The sequence below is a fragment of the Puntigrus tetrazona genome, chromosome 3 (genome assembly GCF_018831695.1).
Source record: "Puntigrus tetrazona isolate hp1 chromosome 3, ASM1883169v1, whole genome shotgun sequence".
NCBI lineage: Eukaryota > Metazoa > Chordata > Actinopteri > Cypriniformes > Cyprinidae > Puntigrus > Puntigrus tetrazona.
Window position 1 is genome coordinate 14,967,404 of NC_056701.1, and position 20,604 is coordinate 14,988,007.

Consider the following 20,604-nt stretch of genomic DNA (forward strand, 5'->3'; position numbering starts at 1 on the left):
TCAGCCAGTGAGTTTGATAGGACGCTTGACTTTCAGTGGTGGATAAAAGGACTCCAGTGAGGGAATGTGTTGTTTAGCTTTTTTCTTTGGCTTTTCACAACTTCCAGATTGAATTTGTCAGAGTTCTGATTGATGCGTATACCTTTTTGCTCGCATATTAGGAGAAATAATTCATCCAAGTGGTGGGGACGCATCAGATTTGACAAATCTAACACTGTTTATTGCAGTTCTGTTTTAGGACAGCGGCTGTCAAACTGTCATAAATGCAGTCTAACATGAAACAGAAAAAAACAATAGCCTGTAGAGCTTGGAAATGGGATAACACAGTCTCTGGTTTGATTGCCTGCAGCAAAGAATATATTCATAATGTTAATGTGCAATAGAGTGGCTGACAAAAAAAAAAACCCTGCAGTACTGCTTACCGTCATTTCAATCTGACCGAAACAGACAAACGTATAATAAGAAGCAGCGTTTGTCAAAATACTCACATTGGGGCACATTTAAGACAGGCAACATTTTGATAGGTTTTGATATTTACTTGCAATCAGTACATGACATACAATTACGAATTTACACCGAAGAATTGCAGCTTACAACAAAGGCGACAGATTTCAGTTCAAACCCTAGGTGAGGTAGGATCAAGAGGACTTGTATGATATGTTGGAAATGATAGAAAGTTCTAGAGAGATGTGGAATGGCGAAGATAAATGGCAAAAGATGCATGAGCGATGTAGATGAATGATGCAGATGTAACATATGCACTCTGAACTGTCGCATAGACCTTTACAATCAAAATAACAACAAAATAAGGGACCTGGGTGTTATTGTCTCAACACTGTCTCAGTTCATCTACACCCAACAAACCTAAACTCCAGGAAGCTTAGCTACATATTTACATAGATATTATGAAGCTCAAGTGCTTTGGCATGGTATTTTGTAACCCTAGGAATGAGGAACGTCTTTGAGAGAAAAGCTTGGTGCATTGAGACAATCGTTGGCACAGCAGGAGTTTAATATTTTCCTGTGAAAACATTGATCAATCGTGCTCTTCAATAAGAACTTGATTTCTGTGATTAAAATACACAACAAAGTCTGACAGGCAACACTTGACGAAATTAAAACTTCAAATAATCTCAAACTGAAGTCATTACGGTTGCTAAGCGAGTCTCTGCATGGGTGTACGTGGGAACAGCTTGGTGTGCATTGTTGAAAAATTTACCGTCCAACCTGCAGATTTCCCACTTGCTCTGGCCAGATGTGCAATTCAGGAAGAACAATGCTGTTGCTATGGTAACCACTTTCCACAGCCTTTTAATACCAAAGGTCAATGCCTTTCTGATAATATAATCTGACGTTGGAAGTATTGCTTTAGTGAACAGTCTACTGAAACTCTTTAAATAACCTGAAAGGAAGCCACAAAGTATCAAAAACGTCATGAAATAACAAGCCAACTAATAAATACCTAATGTCTTTCAAAAAATAAAATTAGATCATTCATGCCAAAATAAGTGCTTATGTGCCAGCATGTCTCAGCCTGAAAACTAAATCTGTAATAAGACAGACATCCTTCAGGTGTCTTATTTAAGTCTCCTCTTAAAGATGGTGGACAGCTCAAAGAAGCCGAGCCCTGCGCAATCCGACCGGAAGAAAAGAAGCCAGCGGTGGAAATGTAGGTCAACAGTCTGAAATGAAGCTGAGGTTTTAGGCTTTGACCCAGCTTACAGGAACCCAGAAGGTCTCCCGCTCCAGTCTCTCCAGGATGCTACGTAGTTCTACGCAGGCACTGGCAGTGTCCTCTTTAATCAGGACCCGATCCACTAGGTGACCGTACTGTTGATCTATCTGCTGCGCCGACAGACGCATTTCCTGCAGGTCCTCCTCCTGAAAGACGAGGAGATGAGAGAGCGTAGGGCATGAATATTTATAGTGAGAATGAAATGAAAGAGATATCAGTAGATGTGCGCAAAAATACATAGCAATCAGGTTAGTGACACTGTGTCTGTAGATTCTGTGATTTTCCCATAAATCTTGCAAGTGAGACAAACCTTAAGATGATTTTTAAATCCAGACAGTCTCTGCAATTTTATTCCAATTATTATGAAATGACACGATTTGAAGGCTGGTTTTTTGAGAGGCCGGAAGAATTGTGGTTGATCAGAGCTGAGTGATGTAAACCTGTGATCATACTCACTGTTATTCGCCCGTGTTCACCTCCTCCTGGTGAAGTGGCGGCACTGCGACGTCTGCGACTCTCTGGGATTCGTGGTTTTACGAAAATCACATAAGGCTTAAATTCAGCTGTCCTTAGGGCCTTCAGAGCCTGTAGTGGGACAAACAACAGAACCAGGAATGTGGAGAGGTATTAAGAGCAATATGCAAGAAAATAAGCAACTAGTTAAGTCAACTAGTAGTCATTAGTGTGTTAGTAGACTGTCTGCTTAATATATTATATAACATGTCATTTTAATGAGTCCCCAACATACAACATACTGACTATCAGAAACTTTGCAGGCATGTCAACTTATTCTAGTAACCCTAAACCTACAATAATAGTCTACTCTGAGAGTTAGTAGACATGCAAGTTCATGAGAATGAATTGACATGTAGTTACAAAGTTACTTATATTTAGTAGAATGTCTAAAGTGGACTATAAAAATAAAGTGTAACCATAATTTAGTTTCTATTAATCAAAAGATCCTGGGAAAAAAATCGGCTTTCACAAACATATTAAGAAGCAGAGTTATCAATAATTATACCAGTGATAATAAGAAATGCTTCTTGAGCACCAAAGCATTTTATTTTTCAACTCTTTCAAAATCTTTTCTTAACGTTCAAACATAATCTACAGGGCTTCACAAAGAGTTTCTCTCATAACTAGTTCAACCCAGTTGCAATGAACTTTATAACTCTACCTACAGAATCACATAATAAATAAACAATGATTTCTGTATGCCCTGATAAACTTTAAGTTCAGTTTGAGCCAGTGGCAGAGAAATCTCACATTAAAAATGTATGAGAGCAAGTGTTAGGTAAATTGCCTCCCATGATCATAAGAAGGATTCTTGCCATTGGGGCTAAAGTACTGCATGTGGTCTTGCACAACTAATACTGTTGTTGCAATAGACAAATAGCTCCACCTGAAGGTAAAAATTGTCAGTACATATCAGCATTGGAGAACAACTTCCTTTTGGCTATTTATTGTAAGCGATGCATGAAAATTGCTAATAAATCCAAAACAGAATGTACAAATGTACAAAAACATAAAACACTTGCTTTTGTGCATAATTTAAAAATAATAGTTTGCTGTGTTCATGTAAATTACATGTGACAGTGTTTGCAATAATTCTTGTATCAACACCCAGAGCAAAATCTGCTGCAATTTACCTCAGGCTGAACATCTACCAGACACATCTTGTTTTTGGCTTGAACGGAGCGGATGGCCTCTATACTGGTCCCATACAGATTCTCTTTATACTCTCCATACTCTATAAATCTATAGACAACAATTCAAGTCAGGGTATGACAAAAGACGATATGCGAGATGGATAAAATGTGTGTAATAGAAGCGAAACAATACAGAAGCAGGAACACATCACAGTGGGACTCACTTGTTATTCTGTGCATCTGCATCGAATGCCTGCTTAGTCACAAAGTGGTACTCCACTCCTTCCTTCTCATGGCTCTTTTTGGGCCGTGTGGTGTCTGTGATGCAGAACAGAGAGCCAGAAATGTTATATGGCTTGAAGGGTTGCTGATTTATCCACCCTTGTGTACACTACAGCATGTAACTTTCTTGGTGTGAATCACAAAAAGTATGAAGTAAGAATCATAATCAAAGTGGTTCATGTGTGCCTTTGCATTCAGTTTGAAGCCTGACAGCTTCACTTTCATTATATGAAAAATGGTCATAGGTATACATCAGAAATCCACATTTTGTGTCATATGAGTTGAGAAGAATGTGATAGTTTTTAGTGACTTTAAAGTTCACAGATCATTTTTAAAATATCAAACACTGAGAAAGTTTCAGTGTTCATCGTTTGAACTGTGTGTGTGTGTGTGTGTGTGTGTGTGTGTGTGTGTGTGTGTGTGTGTGTGTGTGTTCATTTCCGCTAGCGTATGTATCAGAAAGCTCCTTTTATCTTGCTTAGGAAATGAGGCAAGACCTACGGGGCACAGCCACAGCGTAGCGATTGGGGTTTTCTGCTATCACTTTTTGCTTCAGCTCATTGATACGTGCTCCCAGAGAACCTGTGTGAAGATAGGCAGCAAGTTAAAATGATTGCATGTATAGTAACTTATTTACTTAAAGTGCAGTGCACAAGAAAAAAAATACTTCAGAAAATGTCAGATCTCAGATATATTCTGAAGCTGATCCATTATTGCCACTAGATGTCAGTGTATCTTCATAATATAGGTTAATACAAACAGGGGTGGAAAACATCTTAGTCTAGTTATAGGCAGTTACTTATGGAAGGTATTGTGCATTTCTGGCTTTTTTATAAAATTATATTTTAAAGCTCTTCAATGGTAATACCAGATTTGGTAATTAGGAACTAATTTAACAAGAATTGTTTTTAGGCACATATTTCCTGGAAATTAACAATTATGATGAAATTGTCATTATAACCCATCTAGTTTCATTGTTCTAGCTGCCAAGTGTTGCAAGTCTTATTTATAATTATGCCTAAGACACAATGCCACTGATGTGTTGTTGATTTGTACATTTTTAATATTGTGAGGACAAGACAACCACTGTGCCTTCAATTTATTATTATTTACACTATATTTCAGCTCATCTAGTTACAATGCATTATTTGCACAGTATAGAAACACTAAACTGAAGATGCAATGTAATGTTATGGGTCATGCCGTATATGTACAGTATCTTACCAATGAGAACTACTAATCGGGGTCTCTCATTGTGCTTCTGCTGGTAACGTGACACTTCTTCATAGGTCAGGAATTCTGTGTCGTTCTGGTCAGAAACATTGGCCTCTCCTGAAGAACCACGACGGTCCTTCCGACTTAGACGGAAACTTCTTCTTAAACCGGCTGAGATGGAGTCAACAAAGCAGGTCACAAATCAAAATTCATTCAATATGAACAGTTTTATGTATTTATGTATTAAAATGTTATTTATTCAGTTAAGAATCCAACCTCATACAGTGCATACAGTTATAATAGAATCATGTGGAAGGCAAAAGTGATTAAACTATTAATTCTGTAGTCAGCTTTAACACTCTTTTAAACTCTTAAGCCCTATTATTTTATTTATATTATAATAACAAAGACAAAACCATAACCTAACCAGTAACCCTGAAACTTCACAATCTTAACTAGTTTCAATCCCAGTGCAACTCCTGTATCATAACTCTTATCTTCACCTCTATCAGTACTTTTATGAGATATGATGTAAAGTGTGTTATTTTATCAGGACATGGAGGTTAATGGTGGACTGTACCTGAGTAAAACTCCCAGGAAAACACCTGGCCACAGGAGGGAGCCACTGCATTACACTTCGAAGAGACTACAATGCGCATTAGACCACCTCACACTTGTGCAGAAGCCACACTCTGCCCTCAACAACTGACCCAAAATCAGCTCTGCAGCTCATACATGCAATCCTGAGGTCATTTAGAAATGAATGAAATTAAATCCTGCATCAGCATTACCCTAAAAGTCGGCCTGTGCATGGAATCTGCACACTTTATAACAGCTCCCATAACTTTTGAGAGGAAACTTGTAGCATGCAAAGAACTTAAATATTTCTAAGTATAATTAATTGTTTTAAATGGAAAAGAAAGAGGAGGACACTTACTGGCAGCTGAAAGCAACAACAAATTATCCAAAATATTTAATAAGTTGCAAACAGGTTATATGCCAAAAATGTTTTAGATATTCGAGATATTTGAAATTTACATATGATTTAGAGATTCCGTGCTGTCGGTAAGTCTGGCTTCTAGACGTTCCCATTGTCAGTGTGAGATGATTAAAATGATTCTCGGTCAGTGGTTAAGGTTGAGAGTTGCTATCACACACTTGACTCTGTGAGTGAGTGCACAGCCAATCGTGCAGGGTGGAATGTGCAGAGTGTCCAATAGAAGGGCAGCAGCCTGACAGTGGCTCTGGGGGAAGGGGGTTTAGGGATGAAGGACTAGATAAAGCAGAATACATTCACACAGAGACTGGGCAAGGGAAATTGCTACCTGCCAGAGGGGAGGAAGGTAGGGTAAAATATTCTCGCATTGCTCCAACGTGAACTGAGATTTGGTCAGATTCGAACAAGAGGAAAAGTCTCACTAAGATTCACACCGATTGAGTATTTTTACACGCCGTCACCCTTCTTGGGTTGTTCAAATGTTTGGGGTTTTCTATTCAAGACTCTTTGATGAATAGAAAAAGCATTTATTTAAAATAGAAATTTTGAAAAATATGCTGCCGATTCAATGCATCCTTTTATTATGCGTACATTTATTTAAAAAAAAACTGAATGGAAACCAATTGGAATAAAAGCGCATATGCCAAGTTACATATTTGTCTATTAATTATATATACTTTTTTAATTTGATTTGATTTGAAAATTTGATTTCCATGGGCAGAAATATCACAATAGTAATTTTGCCAAGCAAACAGCAAGAGAATAATAAGCCTAAAGCCTATAAAATAATCACTTGGGAAAAAATAAATAAATTACAGGGGGTCAGTGAAAAATTGTCCTGAAAATTTGCTTCGGTGTTTCAAATGTCATAGCAACATTTATTCGCAGCACCCACAGAAAGTCACAGTATCTAATCTTGGCCAAAACCCATCTTCACAGATCATAAGGAAGAGACTTCTGGTGTCGGAGAGAAGTGCAAATATGCAGATGAAAAGCTGTCAGCTTTTTGGTCGTCCCTTCTGACACAGATTTCTGCAGCTGCTACACATTGTGAAAATAACATGATAGCCTATGAATGAAATATCTAACACTATATGAACTGAATAGCGCTTCTTTTTCTTCACTCTTTTAACAGCTCCTCAAATTAGCACCCATTAACTAATGAGACTTGAAACATGCCAGACATGTTGCTAACAGTTCTAACTCAGAGGCATGACAAACCCTGTCTCTCTTCTTCTTATCAGAGTCTGTGAAGAATGCAGAGCATGATTTTGCCTAGAGCAGAGAATGTTTTATTTGTAAGTTGGCGCATTGATGTTCTCAACCTCTCCAAATTCACTCCAATATCTCTCCATCACGGACATAATGCACAGCTATATTTTAGCATCGATTTTCATCAAGTGCGAAACAGTAACAATGGACTATTAGCAAAATAAATACATAAACAAACAAAAGCTATACTGATAAAAAAATATATGAATTACATTATCTTAAATTCATTTGTAATGAAGTATTTAATTATGAGATTGGTACTCAAAATGTATTTAGTTTTGTGAAATCTAAAGACAGAATAAGGTGAAATGTTTACGAGAAAACAATTTCTGCCCATTGTGTACTCTATTCATCATATACATCTATTTTCCTCAAACCAATACTAAAACTGCACTTATTTCACTTGCAGTACATAATAAAAAAATATGATTGTATATAAGATTTTTTGTTTTTGAAAGACGCTCATCAAGGCTGCATACACTAAATCAAAGCTGTAAACAAAAATAGCAACCGGATTTCGCTTTCTCCTCCAAAGGCATCAGTGCACCACAGCAAATTGGTTTTCTCACAGTGAAATATTCTGACTGACCTAAAATTCCCTTCACGCTGCCAAAATAACCCCCCAATCCGGCCTCCCCTCATCAAGGGCTCGGCCATGGCTCTTGGCACAAGAGGCAGGCAGCAATAGAAGCTCACTCAGGCAGAAGGTTAGTACGTTTCAGAGTTAGCAGGCGCTGGGTACAGGAGTGGGCATGCAGGTTCTCACCTATGTACTGTCCATTGAAATAGCCCTCACAGTCACAGTCTTCTGTAGGGAGGCAAGCAGGGAGAGAGGGAGTGAGCAGAGGAGACCAGGAGAGAGGAAGGAGGGCTGCAGAACTACAGTTACAGAGGCAGGTTCAACAGTTAGGCAGGCGGGCGGATGGGCGGCAGGTATTTCAGCAGTCTGAGGCGGCCGTGGCCAGCCGAGGGTTTGTTATTTGCCAGGAAGAAGAAGATGGTATGATAGTGTATAAATGTTAGGATTCGCTTGTGTGGTTGAGCGGAAACAATGAGCGTTATAACCTACAGTAAATGGAAAAGAGGCCCTTAGATGGAAAAAGACAATGAGAAAAGGTGGTAAAGATTAAAAACAAACAAGCTGAATATAACATCACCTGAAAGGTTGAAGGCTATAGACATTATGTGGAAGAAAACTGGGAATATTTGTAGGTGGTGTACTCAGTAATTTTGTGTGTCTCTTGTGCTGAATTAAACTGACACCTAATGTAGTATTATGCAAAAATAAGAGGCGTCAATTACTGATGCCACTATAAAATGTGTCGATCTCAACATGACCCCAAATGAGGTGGCTAGCTACATTTGAAACAGTCTGGGGTCGGTAAGATTATATTTTTAATTTTTTATTAACCATATTAACCTATATTTACCATTAAGGATGCGTTAAATTGATCAGAATTTACAATAAAGACATTTAAAGACAAAATATTTAAATGCTGTTTAGTGTTGTTAAACATTCTATGTTGCAGTCTATATTTTCTTAAAAATATTGAACTTTGCAGCCTTTTTTAACATTTTTAACATAATACTAAATGTTTCTTCGAGCAGCATATTAATGACTTCATATGACATTGAAAACTGCTTCAGTGTCAGTGAAGACACTAATTGATTATTGCTTAAAGTTCAGCTTTGTATCACAGGAACAAATTACATTATACATTTTTAAATATATTCAAATAGAAAACATTTTAAATGGTAATGGTAATTGTATTTATTTTATTTTATTTATTTATGTTTTTGATCAAAAAAGTGCAGCCTTTTATCAAAAGGAGCATAAGAGACTTGTAATGTGAAGAAATCTTGCCGACTCCAAAAGTTTAAAACGCATTTTATTAGGCTTCTGGTGTTAGTGGAGTCTTTGTGTGCATTAGTGTACATTATTAGTATAAGTAAAGTACTACTGAGTGCACCTTTTAGGACAAGACTAGAGAAAGGATAGAAGGAGAACGAGGTGAAGTGATGTTTGAGATCTCAGGTCATTAGTTGGCAATGTAGTAACGAGGGACCCGATAAGGGAAAAGATGGAAAATGGAATAATGTCAGGGGAAAAAATCTGATTGTTTATTTATTTGGACCTCTTTATATGTAGGGTTAATTTTATATGGAATTTGATCTTATAATACTTTTAAAAAATGGACTATCAAAGTATACCTTATTTGGGGAAAATGTCATACAATGAAACGTCTCTCTCTCGTGTGTGTGTGTGTGTGTGTGTGTGTTTGTGTGAGAGTGTACTGTATGTATAGTAGAACAGCAGTTGTCTCTTTCCAAGAATTAACATAGATTAGGTGACACACTGGCCTAATTTCCTAATCACCATGGATCCAACATGTGTGTTGTGTGTATTTGAGTGTGAATGTGTTTAACTCAGACCTAGAAAACCCACCTTTATCACATCCCTGGTCATCTGGTGGCAGCAGTAATTAAAAAAGAAAATATATATCATGACAAAAGAAGCCAAAACTGCAGACCTCACTTACACTAATTGGGAAAAACTGCTAAACTGGCCCTGAGTTTATTTATTAAATAGAGCTTCATAAATTCCAATCATTCTGACATCATTCAGTTCAAAGTCCGCCCAGCAGTGAAGACCCACACTCAGGTGGAGCAATCAAGGAAGGAGCAGAGGAAGAGGGTGTATAAATTAATGCACATAATGAGAGTCTGTGTGTGTGTGTGTGTGTGTGTGTGCACCTGGTATTTATCACGTTATGGGAACCAAATGTCACCAAAAGGATGAGAATACCAGTAAATTTTGACCTTGTGGGGACATTTAGAGGTAAACAAGCTTATAAAACATAGGATTTAATTTTTGGAAAATCTAAAAGTGTCAGTAGATTTCTGTAAGGGGTATATTTAGGTGTAGGGTTTGTGTAGGACAATAACACATAGAGTCTGTACAGTAAGAAATCATTAGACCTGTGGAATGTCCCCATAAAACATGGAAACACAATGGGTGTGGGTGTGTGTGTGAGAGAGAGAGAGAAAGGGTGAGAAGGCTGTATGTGGTTGCATGTTGCTGAACTGTAAATGTGTTTGTTCTCTAATCAGCTTTAGATTAGTGAACATGAAGCGCTTGGTTGGAGCCCAATAATCACCTTGCAACTTCACAGAAGCACACATCAGCAAATTATGCCTCCTGTTAGTCAACGCTGATTATTAACTGAAGGGTTTTCAGCAAGGAAGGAAGAAATACTGAAATACTCACAGACAGCTTTTTTTGGAGACTTAGAGCTTTGAAGGGAGCCCATTTTTATTCTGTAAGCTAAACGCCTGAGGGGAAAAAACCATATGGGGAGAACATCAAACTGTGTAAAAACCTCAAATCCCTTGACAATAATTTTTTTGTACTAGCTGGACTTGATATTCATGTCTCTGGAGCCATCAGATATACTACTGAGCGAGATCAAACAAATTTAACAGCGAGAAAGAAATACTCCCGTTCTTAGCATGAGAGTATCTCCAGCTAAGATGCACCCTGCTGAGATAAAAGAGTGGACCAAAAAGACAGGCTGGCCATCTATGTCTAATACAACCTACAGGGAAAATAATTTAGAATTAATTTTATTGATTTAGCCTAAAGAAAAGCACAGCTTTGAGAGGCTGGATGCAATTTGTATGCAATTTGCAGCTACTATGCTAACAATGATGCAGCTGCCACAATGTTCATATAAACCAGATTCACAAAACGCTTAATAGCGCCGTTATTTAGAAACATAAATCTGTCTTTTTTTAACACACTGAAGCTAATTTTGCAGTCACGATCTGCACCAAATCTGCAACTACATGTCAATTAGTAGTCATTAGAGTATTAGTAGACTGTCTGCTTCTAACATCTTCTAACACTTTATTTTGATGAGTCTACAACATGCTGACTATCTGAAACGTTGCAAGTATATATCAACTTACTCTATTAACCCTAAACCTACCCTGACAGTCTACTCTGAGAGTTAGTAGACACATAGTTGCAAATGAATTAGTTGTGGTTACAAAATTACTTTGAGTAAGTAAAATGTCTAAAGCGTACTATTAAAATAAAGTGCACCCAAAAAAAAAACGATAGCCGGGGTTGAAAAATAACCAAAGATGTTTGCTGAATATTGGACTAAATGTGTCAAATAAATTGACAAAAACTGCACTAGCAGATACTATAATATTAATGACATTAAAGGTCATTTTTAAAGGTGTATCTTATAATAATCTTGTAATAATGTCAAGTTCTACTTTAAATATTTAAATTTAAATCTGGCCAATCTAAGGTAAAAAGGCACAAGTAGTTGTTTGTTTGTTTATTGATAATAAAGGGCTGCTGAAGTATTTCTCAAGGTCTTGCAAACTATACAGCCATTGAAGTAGTAAGTGTGTGTTTAATGGATGTTTTGTCCCACCTCTCCTGAAACTGTTTGGATGGGACGAGTCCTGCGCGCAGGTTGCAGTCTCCGACTCTCTTGGCCTGCCACCACGTCTGATCATCCTGACTGACCACCTGCAGGATGTCTCCACGTTTAAAGGGAAGCCCTGCCTCTTGGCACGGCGTGGCCTTGTCATCCAGCGGAGTGTAATCAAAGAGTGCTCGCACAAAGACCTGACGAAAACACACGATATGAATGGGATGTAAGTTCATAAAAACTGGAGGGAAGCTATGCTGATTACTGATACATTACCATGTTTTATGTTGTTCGTAGTCAATTACCTTGCTCTCTTTCAGCCTGTCCTCCTCTCTGATTGCCGGGATGATCTTCAGTGTGATAGAGCCTTGTGACTGTGACTAAGATAGAAAAAAACAGTTAAATTACTTTATTACTTCATTATTCTGACAATATGAATGATTAGGATGATTAGGTTTATTTGGACTGTCTATAATCATATTAATAATCATATTATGTAATAAATTAAATAGGCAAAAACAATAATATATTACATTATATTATATGGGTCAATTTTTTAAAATGCAATCATCTATTTCATGGAAACATATGGACTGAGACATTGAGTAAGATGAGTAAATGAGACATTTTTGCATTTTTGTTGTTGTGAATCATATACGAGAGCAAAGGGAAACCCAAAGATGAGTAAAGACATTTTTGTGAATTATCCAAACTCAAAATATGCATTTAAGATAGAAAAACTCCTTAATGTGGAAAATAGGAAGCATTTTATTTATGTATTTTATGTATTTTATTTTATTATTTTGCATCATGCCAAATGAATGTGGAGAAAACTGTTACCAGCAGTTGACTGATCTCATCTGGTCTCTTGTGCATGACAGAGCTGCCGTTGACCTCTCTCAGTTCATCACCAACATGCACCAGACCTGTGGAGAGAGGAGGGCTACCTGCTTTACAGATTCACCACCACATGGTCAAGCTGAACATGATCCATAATATTACGCTTTATAGGCATAATTCAATGATTTTTTAATGACAAAAAAGATTATTCCCACCACACACGCACACACACACACACATTATATACCCATGGCAACAGCTGTGGTCAGGTGGTTAGTGATTCTGTTTGATTCCCTTGATTGGGTCTCTGGAGACTCTCTTTGACCACACAGATGGGCCATGTGTCACTGCAGCAGACATGCTGCCTAGTGCCCATCACTGAGGTAAAATAACCATATCTGGCACATTCAGTAGAGTTGCAGGGAGATTCAGACACTTCAATGGGTTTAGAGATGAGTATAGGACCTTTGAAGACTGGTTTTCCACAGATGTACTCAGTGGTAATTGAAAAAGATTCTCAGGAGAATATTTGGTAAAATAGATTTCCATTGCGATTATTATGGATTTCAGCGCAGAGTAAAATGAGGCCAGAAGATTGAAGACAAATTCTTTGAAGTTTCACCCACCACTCCTGTCTGCTGCCCCCCCTTTCATGATCCGAGCCACAATCACGGCCCCTGTGGAGTCATCCCGCCGAATAGTGGCACCCTGAGAGACCGACAGAGACAAAGACAAACACCAAACAACAATGACCTAAACAATCATGGTGCTGATAGATCAAATTATTATGTATCTTGCTCAGCTTCTTTTCTTTTCACTTTTACAGTGTATTCAGTTCATTGCATCTTTTGCATTCTTACGTCTTGTTCAAGTCAGTTGTGTAACTTGCTCATTAAAACTATTCATAAAAATAATAATAATAAAATTACAAAATACAAAAAATACTAAAACTGCAACAAAAAGTCAATGAAAACCAAAAACATGAACAGCTTTTCAAAATATTACTAAACGCTATAATAATATAAAACAGGTTCAAGTATCCTAATTTTATCAGGGTCACTGTATTCCTTTTTTTCACATGTGTTTCTTTCTCTTACCAGTGGCTCTTTGTTTTTGACGAGGCGGACAATCTTGACAGACTCCTCGTCTAGCTCATCCTCAAAGTCATCGGGCAGAGGAGGCAGCACTGGGTCAAAGTTCTTCTGCGCCACCGTGTCGTGAACTGACAAAACCGCCTACCAAGTAAGGATATGAGCTTTAGATTTTGTTTTTGACTAATTTATCATGACGGTGTAACAATTAAAGTGTTGTTTGCACCTTGAGATGGGGTGATGTCAGTAAATGTAGCAGCTCTTTTTCCTCAGCACTCATTGGCCCACTTTGCAGCTCCTCTGCCACCTACCAGTCAGTGAGAGCCGACACGGCATTTAACAAGCTATCCAATAGCTGACTTTAAAATTATTTTCATAATTATGTTGAATAAAACTTCAGTACAGCTTACTGCAACATTTTAAATCTGGGAATTTAAAAAAACATTATAAATCATTAAAGTTATATAAACAAACATTTGGAATAATGACATTTTATGTTTTTTGATACATCTTTTGATCAAATAAACAAATCAACAAATTCTGAAATATTATTACGATCTACTTTTAACTGTTTTAAATCTATTTTAAATTGCAATTAATTTCTGTGATGGCAACAAACGTATTTTTCAGCAGCCATTATCCTTCAGCGTGACATGATCCTTTCACAATCATTCTAAATGTCTAAACAGATGCGTTTCAAAATCAGTATAAATAGAAAACAACTATTTTAAATTATAATAATATTTCAAAATATTAATAGCAATTTTATCAAATGAGCAAAAACTGATTTATTGTAAACGTTATATTATTTAATAAAGGTTACTTATGTTTCACAATGTAGTAAATTCACCTTTTATCAATTGTTGTTTCTTAAATAAATTATAATTAACATTTGAACAATTTTTATAAAAAGTAAAAAAATAAAGTTGTATAAAAAAGCAGTTAGCGACAATTTTAAGCATTTTTTTTCACTGTCGTGTGGCTTAATGTAAGTCACACCTTCTTGAACAATATGATTACCTTTCTCAGTGAAGTGTAAGTTCTAGCTAAAGCTGCTGAGTCAAACGTTTTAGGGTTCCCTCATTTCCCCCTGATACCATTAAGCTCTCTTCTCATATATTATTGTAAAACACCATTAATCTTGCCTATGGTGATGTACTATGACAGACTGCAGCACTTACGTCTTCAGCCAGAGCGGAGGCACTGTGGAGAACCGGGGTGGGGCTCTGCCTTTCATACTGACGCAACTTCTCATGGATCTAGCAAATACACAATGCACACGTATACAGAGCTGGAGGTGACATTTAGAAATAAGCTAAGGTAAATGATGCATGCTGTAAATAATGTGTAATATATGGTGCTGCATGAAGTGCTATTCAGTGCGGTAATGACCCACACACCTTCATCAGGTAGCTGAGACTCCTTTCACTGAAGACATCCTTGAGGAAGACCATGTCTTCTTTGTGATTGGCATCTGGACGCAGCTGTGAGGTCAGCAGGGCAAGCGTCTCGTGCAACCCTGCATGCAAACAGGAGATAAGTGAGTGTATGTTAATACTGGCACTACATATAGGCCCACATGAGTTGTACGTGTGCAGCGCACCTGCTCCTGCAGAGAGGACTGGCATGGCTTCTTTCATCGATCAGGAAGGAGTTGAGCTAAAAAAGAGAGAAGCATTATTGCAGAATGCCCCAAGCGCATTTGCGACAATGTATCTGAAAAGCCTCATCAGAATATCATCTCGCCAGATGCCGTGTTTATTATATTTTTTAACGTCCCTGTGTTTACAGCTCGCATAGCAGACAACACGTGAGCCGCGATGTTCATTTCGCGAACAAATGACTCTTATGAACCGATTCTTTGTACTGAGTCAGTGAATCGCTCAATACTATAAATGAAGCTAGTTTACAATTGACTCTCCGACTGAATTTTATGTTGGTTTTCGGTGATTCGAATTGAAACGAATGCCGCACTTAAATTAATAAATTTTATTTATCTATCTATCTATCTATCTATCTATCTATCTATCTATCTATCTATCTATCTATTTATTTATTTGTGTGCCTATTGATTGCGACCGTTTTTCTATCATGCTTAATGGTAATTGTAATAAAATCCTGACAAGTTTGTGGTTACCATGGTTAAACTATAGCAGTCGTGTTTTTGTTGTTGTTGTTGTCTTATTTGTTTAAAACCATGGTTAAGTAAGGTGTTCATATGACATTGTAATTAAATACATTTCATAACATATTTAATAATTTATGCAACTTAAATTGTTGTGGTTTATTTCTTTCATCAGAACACATACTGTAGCAGTGATGTGGAAAGTGATGTTGAGACACAAAAATATGTCACAGTTAATAAGCTCACAAAGGCCCATGACACCAGTGGCCCACTAATTTTTCATAATGACCATACCTTCATTATGTTTTTTTCAGTGAATTTTTCATCTGCCATCTATCTCTCTTGCTGGTTTCCTCAAGGCTCTAGTAATCAGTTTAAATGCCTGCAGTAGATCGGTACATCGATATCCTGTCTCTTTTAAGCATGTGACTTATATATCATATCGTTTTACTGAGTGTGCATTGCCTTGATATGATTAAGGAATATTTAGCTATGATAAAGTGCTAGAACAGAGGGGAGAGGGTGACTGGAAGAGATGAGTGGTGCTGTTCTGTGTGTGCCGAGAGGCCACAGCGGGAACACAGAGCTCCGAGTGCTGCCACAACTTCCTCTTTCACTCTGTCTCTCCCTCACACACACTCTCCAAAAGCAACTCACAGATGCCATGCTTTCAGAGTGCCTAGTGAAACAGAAATAGCATTTCCACAAGCACCGATGCATCGAGAATGAGGCGAGAGACAAAAAATAGAAACCGCTGCAGTTTCTCTTCAGCGTAACACTCAACATAAGGAGTGTTGTAACGTGGGGTGAGATTCATCCGAAACAGTTAAAAATAAGCTAAAGTGGAACATCGACTGAGTCTAGAATAAATACGGATGGTGCTGATGTAGGTGGATATAGACCGTTCTCTCTGTTCAGCATCGATGTGTTTAAACACGCTATTTGAATAAAATCTATGTACTTATATCAAGACAATGCAATTTTCTTATTCTATGTATGTATGTATTATTCTGCATATAAGAAAAAGCTTATTATGCATATTTAAGAAGCTGAAATCACACCAAGCCACTAACTGTGCAAATCTGATGTATTGCACTTGTGAGAATAATTAGACGAACATCTGTGACAGTTCCATTTAATGACACGTAATACAACATCATATGCATTTCCTGGTGTGCATTTTAAAAATAAATATACCTACGTCCAGCATTATACTAACAAGCCACAGTTGGCAAAAGAATATGGAAAAACAAAACAAAACAAAAAAGAAGCGTCTGTATATATATATATATATATATATATATATATATATATATATATATATATATATATATATATATATATATATATATACACACACACACACCACAGAGCTGTATTCTGTTCTCAGAAATATCAGAAGAGTGAATGTGAGAGGTAATAACCCCATCATAGCTACCACAGACAGGAATCCACATTTACTTTTGCTTTAAAGGATGATGTCATTCCCACTTTATGTTGTTCTGGTAATGATGTAATTGGTAAAAGAGCTTAGTGGAAGCAATACACAAGGGCATATGAGGTGTGTTTTAAAGGGTTTTGTGTGTGTGTGTGTGTGTGTGTGTGTGTGTGTGTGTGTGTGTGTGTGTGTGTGTGTGTGTGTGTGTGAGAGAGAGAGAGAAAGTCAGAGAGAGAATGTGAATGTTGGTATAAACAGCACAGCCAAGACGATATTGAGAAAAATAGGTTAAAATCATTTGTTTATGATTTTGGAAAGTCATTTGAAAAGTCATTAAAATGAACATCATTTATTTAAAATAGTATTTTTCGATATCTTTCATACCACAGCATGTTAAAAGAGTATCTAAATTATTTGTTCATAAAATATTATACAGTATTACTGCATTTTATCAAGAGTAATATCTTGTCATGTAGAAAGCCAGTTCGAAGATAATGTTGCACTGACTTGTTTATAAGTAATGGCTTGTTCATAAACCTAAAAAGACAAATCTGAGGTTTGCCATAAAAGCAGGGACACGTCATCATGCGTGCTATTTTTGTCCAGAACAGCTTAGAGCCCTTTTCAGTTTTTGGCTTGGATCTAAGAAAAACACACACACACACACACGCGCGACTGACAAAGACCTCTCTGCAACCTTATTGGCTTTGAAGGTCTGTTTAGGTCAGGAAGTCTTCAGCAGATAGTACATCTGTTTGGCCTTCCTAATTCGTACGGATGTGTGCTGAATTTCAGAACATCAAATCCGATCTGGTTGTTAAAATCTGTAAAGGTGTATAAAACACATTTAATGTTGTTAGGTGAATGGTGCTGTCTGCCTGCTGTCTGGAGGAAATTTATTCTCTGAGACTTTGAAGGGATCCAGAGTGAACCTATAGAGAAGCTTATGTTTCTATAAGTTCCTGCACAGTTCGTGCATTTGAATATGATTTATCATCTTGAAAATCATTTGAAAAGTCTCAAAGTTTCAATACACCATTCATTCTAAACTTTAGATTCTAACTTTGTAAATGGTGCAATTTTTGTAAAATACTTTCTCCAGTCCCTGTTTTAGTTGAACACCGGCTCTGTTTCAAAATCAAACAATTAAACATAGTTTGGGCAGCAGTTTGACATCTCGCTTAACTAATGGTCTGAGTTCCGGATATTTTCTTGTTCACTCCAAATATTTTTTGGGAGGGTCTGCAAGTTAACTGATGTACCTGTGACTGATGTGAAGGTTATTGCAAATAATCATAATAAACTGTTTGCTTACTCAGCTGAAAGCAGGTGGAGTGCTGCTGTGGCTCCTTTAAACTATTATAATGGCAGAGGGATTTCAATCAGGTTATCTAAGAAATGGATAGGTTTTCACAGACAGAGATAAAAGCATGTACAGGATTGTTAGAGGAGTTTGTTATATCCCTCAAGATGAATTTTGATCCAGTACTGGTGATTAATCTGATTAATCTGGGAAACAAGGTCTGAAATAAGCCTTCTCCTTGTGTCAAATAACTCCTAATAGCTTTGTTTAACAAATAAGAGATTCTGAATTTTAGAATACTAGTTATAAATCATTGTGTTTTTAAGCATAATCATTTTAAGTACATTGGAGAACCATTGAACTCTCTACAATGACATTATGCCAACAAATGAGATAAAAGTGGTGCGTGTTGATGGCATATTGACAGATCTTAGTGCCAAATGGGATTTATGAAAAGTAAGCTGGGGGTGAAAGTTCAGCAGTCACAAAGAATCACTTTTTGTTAGAGATATGTAGACATCTGTTTGAATGCTTTCCTGCACCATCTTCAAAACTTGCATTGCTCTTAGAGGAATATATGTTGCCTGGAGGCAACATCTTGTTAGAATCATTATTTTGCAAGCACAAATTCATTAGTAGTACAACTGCTTGTCGTCATGAAGCGTTTTGCAGCATTTCTCTAACCCTGCACCCTTTTCTAAACAGATTCAGACCATTAGAATTCAACTCGCAGTGACCTAATTCTGTTCACTTACGTTGTTGCGGGAGCACATGCACCTCAGACAAACAATGAGCAAACTGATGGACTCTTACTATCAATAATGGAAACAGATCGGCACGTTTCCCTGAAAGCATCAGTACTTTCTCTTTCTCTCTGCTCAGATGCTCTAATGCATCCTTACTCTCCCTCTCTCTCCATTACAGTGTTTCTCTTCCTCTGAATCTCTCTCTTCTCCATCTGCAGTGCAGTGCTTGATTTGCACATATGCCACTGATTGGCTCCGATAGAAAATAAAGCCCCTCTAGATGAGATAATCACCAAAACACACACAATGATCTCGTGCAGTGCACGCTGGGCCTGGCTTTGTGTTCAGTTCTGGTATAATGAAGCAAATGAAGGTAATAGAATAGGAGCAGCCTACCTCTGACTCCGTCTTCCTCTCTTTTTTTTTCTGTGGCTCAGGATCTGTCGTTCCCAGACGGTTGCCTTACTGATCCTTTCACTGTGACTCTTCCTCCGGCTGCCGCCCCTGCCGTCTGTCGCTTCTCTTTCTGTCTCTCTGTGGTTCTCGCTCTTCCACACACAAACACAAGCCCCCTCCCCTTTCCATCCTCCTTCCCCTCCTGCCTCCTCCCCTTCTCTCCTCCGTTCATCCAGTGTCCCCCAGCTTCTCTCTCTCTCTCTCTCTCTCTCTTTCTCTCTGTGCTTTCATTATGTCACCAGAGACAGAAGCAGGTGGGTGTTGTAAGACATGCAGGGGCCGTGTTGCCTCCAGTGGGCATCTCTACCCCCCTCCCGCCCTCAGTGTCTTTTTTTTTTTTCTTTCTTTAGATTATTGTGTTCACTTGAGCAGCTCTGAAAGCCTGAGCACTCATTCACTCACAGTCAGATGGAAGACATGGAGGCCCTCCCCATCCCCCTCCTCTCTCTTCCATGGGCATGCAGCATATTTACATGTGAGTGTATGTGTCATTGTTGCTGTTCTTTGTCGTACATGTATGAATTAATCCAGAGGTTTAGCGTGAGCTGTATGGGTTTCGTCTCAGGTACAGCAAGGTTCAAAATAGGAGAAAATTTTGATATATTTTTATAATTAACTAGATTCATTTAGATAGATAGATAGATAGATAGATAGATAGATAGATAGATAGATAGATTTAAATAGAATTTATTTTAGATTATATAAGGATATAGAATATAGAATTATAATTTAAAAGAAGAAGCATTTTTATGTAAGACCACTGTACTTTTTTTTTTTTTTACACAAATCTGATATGTTTTTAAAATAACTACACAAAATACTAATTCACTAAATAATAAGATTAAATACAAATCTGGATAGACTTGTTTGTAAGATTAAACACAAACTCTTAGATTAATAACAGGCGTGTGTGTGTGTGTAACCCAGTGTATGTTTATAATAGGGCCATGTGGTCTTCTTTGATACAATAGCCTTGCATAAATAATATGGATGTTCCTCAGTCAGAG

The 20,604-nt window shown here is 37.5% G+C and overlaps 1 protein-coding gene across 3 annotated transcripts; it reads right to left on the reverse strand.

Annotated features, from left to right (window-relative positions):
• Window positions 1-521: 521 nt before the first annotated feature.
• Window positions 522-19,737, reverse strand: mpp3a (membrane palmitoylated protein 3a). 3 transcript variants are annotated; one of them, XM_043235949.1, is made up of 21 exons: window positions 19,538-19,737; window positions 18,408-18,483; window positions 15,133-15,188; window positions 14,930-15,048; window positions 14,711-14,788; window positions 13,756-13,836; window positions 13,536-13,673; window positions 13,065-13,146; window positions 12,439-12,524; window positions 11,904-11,978; window positions 11,599-11,795; window positions 10,419-10,483; window positions 9,597-9,617; window positions 7,917-7,958; window positions 5,462-5,527; window positions 4,891-5,052; window positions 4,168-4,248; window positions 3,609-3,702; window positions 3,385-3,493; window positions 2,192-2,320; window positions 522-1,881 (listed from the first exon to the last, which is right to left on the reverse strand). In XM_043235949.1, exons 3-21 carry the CDS (start codon window positions 15,167-15,169, stop codon window positions 1,702-1,704), a joined length of 1,842 nt encoding a protein of 613 aa, XP_043091884.1. In that variant the 5' UTR covers window positions 15,170-15,188; window positions 18,408-18,483; window positions 19,538-19,737; the 3' UTR covers window positions 522-1,701. The 3 variants fall into 3 exon arrangements, with proteins under 3 accessions (XP_043091884.1, XP_043091883.1, XP_043091885.1); XM_043235948.1 differs by lacking the exon at window positions 18,408-18,483; XM_043235950.1 differs by lacking the exons at window positions 5,462-5,527; window positions 18,408-18,483 and having other exon boundaries at window positions 19,538-19,735.
• Between the last annotated feature and the right edge of the window lie 867 nt (window positions 19,738-20,604).